General features: G+C 55.9%; 1 protein-coding gene across 2 annotated transcripts; it reads right to left on the minus strand.

Moving 5' to 3' along the window:
* Nucleotides 1–6,359: 6,359 nt before the first annotated feature.
* COMMD5 (COMM domain containing 5) lies at nucleotides 6,360–8,422 on the minus strand. 2 transcript variants are annotated; one of them, XM_082674847.1, is made up of 3 exons: nucleotides 8,356–8,422; nucleotides 7,129–7,247; nucleotides 6,360–6,909 (listed from the first exon to the last, which is right to left on the minus strand). In XM_082674847.1, the coding sequence occupies exons 2-3, from the start codon at nucleotides 7,189–7,191 to the stop codon at nucleotides 6,517–6,519; spliced, it is 456 nt and encodes a 151-aa protein (XP_082530973.1). In that variant the 5' UTR covers nucleotides 7,192–7,247; nucleotides 8,356–8,422; the 3' UTR covers nucleotides 6,360–6,516. The 2 variants fall into 2 exon arrangements, with proteins under 2 accessions (XP_082530973.1, XP_082530972.1); XM_082674846.1 differs by having other exon boundaries at nucleotides 6,360–7,247.
* Nucleotides 8,423–9,487: the final 1,065 nt, after the last annotated feature.

A 9,487-nucleotide genomic window follows, 5' to 3' on the forward strand; every position in this document is an offset into this window, starting at 1 on the left:
AGTTCAAACTACTGCACAGGTTTGAGATCCCAGAGCACAGGAAAAGCATCTGCGCACATCATGTGTGCTGGTCGCTTTGCAGGGAGGGAGAGGAGAGGGCTGCCTGCCGGGTAGTGCGAGTTCTGGACTATTCTGCTCTACTTTCAAGCTATAGCTCCCAATTTGGGGCTTCAGTAAATGCAACACTAAACTCATTTTAAGAATTTCCGGGAATTTCCGGGCGGTCCACTGGTCAGGACCCATCTTTCACTGTGTGCGGGGCCAGGTTCAATCTTTGGGGAACTAGATCCCTCAAGACGCCCAACATGGCCCAAAAACAGAATTTCCAGAACTATTCCAGAGTAGATTTTAAAATACTTTGCGTTTCTCTTTTGGAGACAAATTAAACCCCTAATTTTGACCTGAAATTGCTTTTTGTCTCAATTATCAGATTAAGCTTTGATTTATGACATTTTGAGCATTCTGGAAGCTTCACAAATAACATGGGGTGTGTGTGCAGAGCCCAGGTGGGTTTTCACATCCCTGTGTCCCCTTGTGTGTGTGGCTTGCACTCAGAGCCTGGGAAATGTTTGTTGAATGAATGAATGATGCATTTGGGGCACATCCAGGCTTTGAGGCGAGGCTTCAGAGGCCCACAGAAGAGAGAAAATTCTCCAGCAAAAAGAGTTTCCACAGAGATCTAAATAAGGTCAACACAGTTGTAATTTTCCAGGTACAAACATCTGTACAAGGTCTTGTTCTTGCCTGGGGACAAAGGTGGGTTGGGCTGGCCCCTGCCCTCAAGTCCAGGTCTGGGGTAGAGACTGACCGCAGGTGAAGGTGGATGGTCCCTCTGCAGCCTGAGGGAGCCCTGCAGGCGCACAGGGAAGTGTAGCACTTAGAGCCACCGCCCACCCCCCAATTGGTTTTGTACGGCCCTGGAGCTGAGAATGGGTTTTAAATGGTTGAAACAAATTTTGTGATGTGAACTTAAAATCTCAGTGTCCACAGGACATTTTTATTGGAACATGATTATGCCCATTGGTTTAGATGTCTCTGGCTGTTTCTGAGCTACGATGGCAGAACTGAGAATCATTATGACCTGAAAAGCTAAAATACTCTCTGGCCCTTTAGAGAAAAGTTAGCCACTCTCGACGCAGGTGAGAAGGCCACCACTGCTGGCCCGCAAGCCTGTGACCCGCAGTTGGAGGGACCTTCTCAAGCTGGATCACGTCTGCCTCCCCGTACCCACGGTGAGGCCAGAATCTGTGAGCGGCCTGGAGGCTGGTGGCTCTCATCCCCTGGCTCTGTCCAGCCCCAGGAGCCAACAGTCCTGGGAACAGCCTGCTGCCCATCTTCTCCGTCTCATGAAAGCCACTTACCACCTGTATGCCTTGTGTCACTGTTTGCCCATGTGTCCCTCCTTGAGACAGAAACATGAAGGCTCACAAATGAACAACCCAGAGTTTGCAGTATCAGAGCTGTCAAGAGCTCCTCCGAGGGCCGAGGCAGGGCTCTGCGACCCTCTCCTGGCTGAGCAGCTGGAGAAGCGGGGGAAGGGGCTGCCCCACAGCCGCTGTGGGAGGGGCAGCGCCGTCAGGGCCACCACCTCCAGCCTCCTGAGGATGGAGATAATGTTCTGGTCCTGACGTTCCTGACCAGTGACTTAAAAGGCACAGACGGTGCCTTCTGGGAGAGGGGGAGGGAAGCAGGTGAGCGAGCAGAGCTCTACACCCCCACTTGCTGGCTGGGACCCCCGAGGGTGGAGATGGGAGCAGATAGCGCGTGTAGACACGGTGACTTCAAGGGGCCCAGGGCCCTCCCAGTCTGCCGACCCTCCAGGGCGTAGACCAGCAGGGTGGACACACCCACAGGGCTGGGGAGACAGAGCCAGACAGCCCCCGCCAGGAGCACAAGGACAAGGGGGTCTCTGCCGCCTGATGGGCAAAAGGGTGTGCAAATCCTGGTGCTGACTCGCGGGACTCCCAGCCTCAGTCGGAAAAGCACCCCTGCCTGCCAGGACAACCGAGAGGATGCTGGGAGGGTCCCTCGGGAAGGGGGTGTGTGCGTCCCTGCCAGGCACGTGACTTAGAGCCACGGCGTCGCAGCTACGGGGCCACTCCGTGGCAGCAGAGCTCAGAGCACCTGCTGGGGCACGTCGGCCGGGCTCGGACCCCAGGTCTCCGTTCCTGGTTGCACTGGTCCAATTTCGCTGCGGTAACCGGCAAAACAGACGCCCCCAAGCCCGTGGCCCTCGACCCTAAACGTGTGTCCTCACTCTGGACACAGCAGCTCAGGGCACGGGAGCCGGCACCAAGAGCCTGCCCTGCCACCAGGTTCGCATGCCCACAGAGTCGGCGGACTAAGGACAGGTGGGGAGGGAAGGCTGGCGGAGAACGGACTGCCAGCTCCCCCATCAGCTGTGTGTCGTTAGGCAAGACGCAAACCTCTCTGCGCTTAGTCACCCGTGAGGCGGAGAGGCCTCGTGCCTGTGAGTTAATGAGTTAACACGCGCCCGGCAGAGGGCCTGCACCTGGTGGTTCCACCGGTACCTTCTCTGCGCTCGGCTGGGGCCTGGTCGACAGCGTCTAGCCTGTAGGGGGCGCTCGAGGTGGTGCTTTGGGTCGTTAGGGACATAATACCAAGGGCTTTAACGTGATCACATTCTTTTAAAAAAAAACTTTATTCTTCGCTGCGTTGGGTCTTCGTTGCTGCGCGCGGGCTTTCTCTAGTTGTGGAGAGCACGGGCTACTCTTCGTTGTGGCACGTGGGCTTCTCATTGATGTGGCTTCTCTTGTTGCAGAGCACAGGCTCTAGGCAAGCAGGCTTCAGTAGCTGTGGCACTACAGGCTCAGTAGTTGTGGCGCACGGGCTTAGTTGCTCCGCAGCATGTGGGATCTTCCCGGACCAGGGCTCGAACCTGTGTCCCCTGCATTGGCAGGAGGATTCTTAACAACTGTGCCACCAAGGGAAGCCCCTAAAATGATCACATTCTTTTCTTACAACACTGTGTTAAGAAGCCAAAACAAAAGTCCACACATGGAATGATTCAATGGGGAAAGTGGTCACATTCTGCCTCCTCTGTTTCTGCTTCTAAATAGTTTTAATATAAAATCCTTCTACCGTTTCCTATTGACATCAATGATTAAAATTTTTTTTATTGAAGTATAGTTGACTTACAATGTTGTGCTAATTTCTTGTGTACAGCAAAGTGATTCAGTTATATTCTTTTTCATATTCTTTTTCATTACAGTTTATCTCAGGATATTGAATATAGTTCCCTGTGCGCTACAGTAGGACCTTGTTGTTTGTCCATTCATTATATACTAGTTTGCATCTGCTCATGCCAAACTCCCAGTCCTTCCCTCCCCCACCCCCACCCCCTTGGCAACCACAAGTCTCTTCTCCATGTGTCTGTTTCATAGATATGTTCATTTGTATCGTATGCATTTTAGATTCCAAACATGTGATATCATATGGTATTTGTCTGACTTCACTTAGTACGATAATCTCTAGTTGCATATCTAGTTGCATAACATCACTGATTTTTTTTTTTTTTTTTGGCCGTGTTGGGTCTTCGTTGCTGCGCACGGGCTTTCTCTAGTTGCGGAGAGCAGGGGCTATTCTTCATTGTGGTGCATGGCCTTCTCATTGTGGTGGCTTCTCTTGTTGCGGAGCACGGGCTCTATGTGTGTGGGCTTCAGTAGTTAAAGCATGAGGGCTCAGTAGTTGCGGCACATGGGCTTAGTAGTTGCAGCACATGGGCTTAGTTGCTCCACGGTATGTGTGATCCTCCTGGACCAGGAAACGAACCCGTGTCCCCTGCATGGGCAGGTGGATTCTTAACCACTGCGCCACCAGGGAAGTCCTCACTGTGATTTTTAAAAATATTTATTTGGTTGTGCCGGGTCTTAGTTGCAGCTCGAGGGCTCCTTACTTGTGGCATGCAAACTCTTAGTTGCAGCAAGCATGTGAGATCTAGTTCCCTGACCAGGGATCGAACCTGGGCCCCCTGCATTAGGAGCGCAGAGTCTTAACCACTTAGCCACCAGGGAGGTCCCAACATCAGTGATTTTTTAATCAAGAAAAAAATGAAACACAGCAGTTGCTCTGGTCTGAATGTTTGTGTCCCCAAAATGTATATGTATATGTTGAAATCCTAATGCCCAATGTGAGGGTGTTATGAGGTGGGGCCTTTGGGAGTGCTTCGGTCACGAAGGTGGAGTCCCCCTGATAAGAGACCCCACAGAGAGCTCCCTTGCCCCTTCCTCCACGGGAGGACACAGAAGTCTGCAGCCAGGAAGAGGGCCTCACCCGCCCCTGCTGGCCCCCTGACCTCGGACATCAGTCCTCCGCACTGTGAGAAATCAATGTCTGTTGTCTTATAGGCTGCCCGGTCTGTGGTGCTTTGTTTGTTTTGCCCAAGAGAAACTTGGCACGCCCACCAGGAAGATGCATGTTCTGCTGCCATTAGACAGACCCTCATATCAGGAAGAGTTACATGAACAGAGCTGTGTTAACACAGAGACAGCACAGAGCGTAAATGTCAAGTCTGGTCAAGGCAGTTTCTCCATGACCGTCTATGGGCAAAGGAGCTTTTTGAATCTTTTTACTTTTTTGTTCGTTTTACTTTTTCGGCTTTTCCAAATGTATCATAATGAGCACATGTTCCTGACACATGCCCAGTGGTCGAGGAAGACGTCACAGCACAGTGACTGACAGGAAAGTCTCCATCACTGGTGGAGGCAGATGTGGTGCTCAGCTCACCTGTGCACGTTCTTCTGAGCAGGCCTGGGCAACAGCGAGCACAGCCCGGTCCAGCTCCTGTCCTCAGGGGAGCAGAGCCCAAGGATGCCAGCTGACGCTGAAGGAGACCTGGGGAGTCTGCACTCCTCAGCTGAGCCAAGACGGGGCCCCACCTGCAGCCTGGCCTCTGAAACTCTAGCTCCGAGCGCACAGCAGCACCTTAGGGTGGCCTCCTCTGTGCCCTTGGCCCACACCTAACTTCCTAGGACCCTCACTCAGGGAAAGGCCTTAATTAACCGAGATCATGGGAGTGTTCTGGAAACAGCACAGAGCAAACACTGCCGCTCTTGATGGGTCGTGGCATGGAGCAGGGGGCAGGAAGGGGGCGCCGGGGAAGGGCAGGTGCCAGGTGGGCACCCAAGCTCATTTTCTGTTTTCAGAGGAGGTTCCTGCATGATGCTCGGGCCTATTAATACTACCAGACCTGTGACCTGGTTTCGTGGCAGACCATGGAGGCAGGGACACGCCAGGCCCCTACCTGGGGTGTGGTTATGCTGCAGGGTGCAGGGCTGGCCACGGGCTCTGCACACTCCCACCCTAGAGGCACCCAGGCGAGGCCCCTGCTCCTGTCTCCCCTGCCACCGCCAACTCCACCAGACTCCCAATTCCTACCCTGCTGCCCTAGGCTCTGCTATCAACACAGCATCCAGTGTGATCCTTTGAAAACAACTGTCACATCACACTCATTTCACTCAGAATTGAGCCAAAGCTCTTTGAGAGGCCCTCAGGGCTGCCCCCTGTGCCCTCCACTCACCTTGCCCCCACTTTGCTGCAGCCACGTGGCCTGTGCATCACAGGCTGCTCCCTCCGCCTCGCCTCCTTTAAGTCTTTGCTCAGGTACCATGTCCTCAAGGAGGCGCAACCCATGCCCTGATTTTTTTTTTTTTTTTTTTTGGCTGTGTCTGGTTTTTGTTGCAGCGTTCAGGCTTCTTTCTAGTTACAGCGCGCGGGCTCCAGAGCACGTGGGCTCTGTAGTTCGCGGCGCGTGGGCTCAGCAGTTGTGGCACGCAGGCTTAGTTGCCCCACGGCATGTGGGATCTTAGTTCCCCGACCAGTGATCGAACCCGCGTCCCCTGCATTGGAAGGATTCTTGACCACTGGGCCACCAGGGAGGTCCCCCCACGACCCAATTTAAAATGACAGCCCAGTTCTCCCACAGCCTTGCCCCCCATCTCCAAAGGCTGCTCTGCCTCCTGCGCCACTTCCCATCCTCCCACGAGCTACACCACTTGTTTGTATTATGCACTTCGTAATGCCTCCCTCGCCCCACTAGAATGCTCTCCATAAGGTCAGGGATTTAAGACAGGGGAATGAAATGTGCACCCTGAAGCACAGGGTTCCCCAAATCACAGGAGCAAGAGCTCAGTCGTTAGGTGGGGGCAGCCTGAGCAACCTCTGTGTCCTCACAAAGGCCTTGGCCTGGACCCCAGACTGTGACTAGACCACACATGGCCACACCGGAGCACTGGGTGCCCTTACCTGGCAACAAGACCAACTGACAGCTGGGGGGACGGGGCCTGCAGTTTGATGCCTACCCAGGAGAACATATTTTGTGTAGCTGCTTTACTTCCAAAGAAAGGGAAAGACACAGCTGTCTTCTTCACTTAGAGAAATGCACGATTACACTCAAACACTCACTGGAGTGCCTCCTGGGAAGGGCGGCCTTTGCTCTAGAGACACCTGTCTGAGCCAGCTATCCCCGGTGACCAGAAGGGGACTGGCGAGCAAGGCTCAGTCCTGCAGTTTGCGCTCGCACCTCTTCTCCAGGTCGGCCATCTCCTTCAGGACTGTGGCCACACCGAACCGCAGCTCCTGGAACTTGGCCGTGGGGACCTCGAAGCGGAGGGCCGACCCATCCGAGAGCTTCAGCTGCATCAGGACGCTTGGCTGCAGGGAGCGGGCCAGGGCGCTGGTGGAGATGGCCACGTCCACCCTCCACCGAAACTCGGCAACATGGGGCAGCCAGGCCCCCTGCTGCCTGGCCGCAGAGTCAAGGAGAGGCCGCTGGCTCCCAAACACCACACTGGCCAAGTCCACGACCAGGTCTTGGGGGATGCAGAGCTCCTGGAGCTGGTTCTTGAAGGCATCGGGCTTCAGGCTGGCCGGGGGCAGCCGGAGGGCCTGCTGGAGCAGGGTGTGTGTGCCAGCGATCAGGGCACCCAGACGCTCCTCAGGCAGGTGTGCACCAGCCCCGAGGCGCCGCACGCCCTCACGGCAGTCTTCCCCCCGCAGGCTGCTGACCACCAGCTTCAGCAACTTTCTGAATGTGCCCCTCTCCAGGCCCCTCAGGAGCTGGGGCATTGCTGCCACCTCTGGAGGCAGCTGGGCGCCCAGGAAACTCACGCAGCCACTGTGACTGTCACCAGGGCGATGCAGGTGTGGAGCTGCAGGACCCATGGCAGACATCGCTGCTTCCTGCTCTTTGACCGGCAGCCCAGGTAGGAGGTCCCAGCAGCAACTGCCTGGAAGGGGGGCGGAAGAGAAGCCCAGTGACTCCCATGTCCTTTGGGCCAGTGAATGAGGACTGATATGGTCTCCACCTCCCAGATGCTGATGGTGTGAACCACTGATGACAGCCAGCATGACGGAAGGTGCCCTGGAAGCAGGTGGCGGAGGGGCCCCTCTCCAGTCCCGGAAGAGGGGAGGCAGGAGCCAGGAGAAAAGGGAGATGAGGTGGGAGGAGAGAAGAAAGAGAATCAGGAAACAGGAGAGCAACGTAAGTTCTCCAAATAAATAACGGATTAAAGAATGAGAGAGAAGAAAGGTCCAGAGAACACAAGGACCCAACAGCCACTGCCGCTGCCACTGACCACTCCAAGATCACTCAGCTACTCCACCTCCAAGCCGCACACGGCTCTGCACGAGCGGGTTATCGTTCTCACCCCACCAACAAGGAAATCGAGGCGGAATCAACTGCTCAAGTCAAGGACTAGAACCCAGGCCCGTCCACTCAGAAGTCCCTGCAGGGGGGAGACCAGACGGCGTCCCTTAGGCAGGAAGGGCTGAGGCGCAGGTGTTAAGAGAGGTGGGTGCAGTACCTGGAGAAAAGGGCTGAGACGTCACCTGAAGGACAGCACGACACCCCACACCTGCTTCTGCAGGAGCGCCCGGCCCACCGCAGCCGCGCCAGGTGCCGAGCAGAGCTGTCCCCAAGGCGCCCCCACCCCTGGCCTGCGGGCCTCAGCGCGGCGGGCCCGGGCGCACGGGGAACTCCCCACTGGTTTCCTCGTACCCCACTCTCCCGGGAAGGCCGGGCCCCCTCACCCCGGCTGCCAACGACCACCCACGGGTTTTCTTTCAGGGCCTGGCCAGTATCGGGACAGCCTTCCGCAGCCCCGCCGCCTGCCGCTCAAGCCCCGGTCCCTGGAGGCCAGCGCGCTGCCCTCCGGCCCGGAGGAAGGAGCGCCCCGAGGCGGCCACCCAAGCTCTTCCGAGCCGCCGCCCCGGCCGCGGTCAGTGCCCTGTGGTCCGGTCCCGAGCTGCTGGATCGGCCTCCTGCCTCCAGAGCGTTCGCCGCCTCGCGAGCAGGGCGACCCATACCCATCCCCGCTTCCCGCTGCGCCCCCGTACCTGTCGCGGGGTCCCAAGCGGAGCAGAAAGGCGCTCGCAGCCGGAAGCGCAGCCTGGTTCCCGGAAGCGCGGCCTGGTTCCCGGAAGCGACCTAGAGACCCCCTGCCACCTCCGGGGGGCACCTCTAGGACAGCGGGAGGACCCGCCCTCGGTGATCCGCGGCCTGTGGGGCGGGGCCTAGGCCGCCGGGTTGGTCTTACGGGTCCGACCGCGCAGGACGCACCTCCGGTTGTCCTCCGCTCGGATGGCTGATGCCTCGTTTGCACTCGAAAAGCAGGGGTTCTCTGCCGGGGTCTGGGGGCACGGGGGTGGGGGGCCTGGGCCTGGGGGTGGGGGGGTGCCCAGTACAGACCTTGGGCGGGGAGGCTCGCCTGCACAAAAATGCGCGCGAACTTTGCCTCTCAGTTGTTCACTTTGAATAGGTGAATTGATGGGATGTGCATTTATCTCCATAAAGTGGTATTTTAATGTCAGGGCTTCCCTGGTGGCGCAGTTGTTAAGAATCCTCCTGCCAATTCAGGGGACATGGGTTCGAGCCCTGGTCCGGGAATGATCCCACATGCCACGGAGCAACTAAGCCGGTGCGCCACAACCACTAAGCTATTGAGCCTGCGCTCTAGAGCTCACAAGCCACAACTACTGAGCCCCCGTGCCAGAACTACTGAAGCCCACGCGCCTAGAGCCTGTGCTCTTCAACAAGAGAAGCCACAGCAATGAGAAGCCTGTGCACCACAATGAAGAGTAGCCCCTGCTCACCACAACCAGAGAAAAGCCCACGCACAGCAACGAAGACCCAACACAGCCAAAAATAAAATAAAATAAAATTTTAAAAAAGGCTAAAAACAAAACGATATCTTTTCTAAATCCATGTGATCCAAAAGCAAGAAATATCGACTTGTAAAAGATAGCTATAGAAAAACCACAGTACTTGCTTCTGTTTCCATACTTATTAAACAAATTCCAGAGAGTCAGGAGAAAAAGGCAGCCCTTTTCTTCCATTTATCCTGAATTTTGTTCTCTTTTTGCCCATTTCCCTCCCATAAAATATCCAGGGGCTTCCCTTTCCCTTACTACCTTCTTCAACTTCTATTACCTAGAAGCTTGAAGAAACCAGCCTATCACTAAGTCCAAT

Source organism: Grampus griseus, assembly GCF_964374135.1.
Source record: "Grampus griseus genome assembly, chromosome: 17".
Lineage (NCBI taxonomy): Eukaryota > Metazoa > Chordata > Mammalia > Artiodactyla > Delphinidae > Grampus > Grampus griseus.

Excerpts from the sequence above, each read along its gene's own strand:
- COMMD5 (XM_082674846.1), bottom strand. The coding sequence starts at position 7,191 with ATGTCTGCCATGGGTCCTGCAGCTCCACACCTGCATCGCCCTGGTGAC.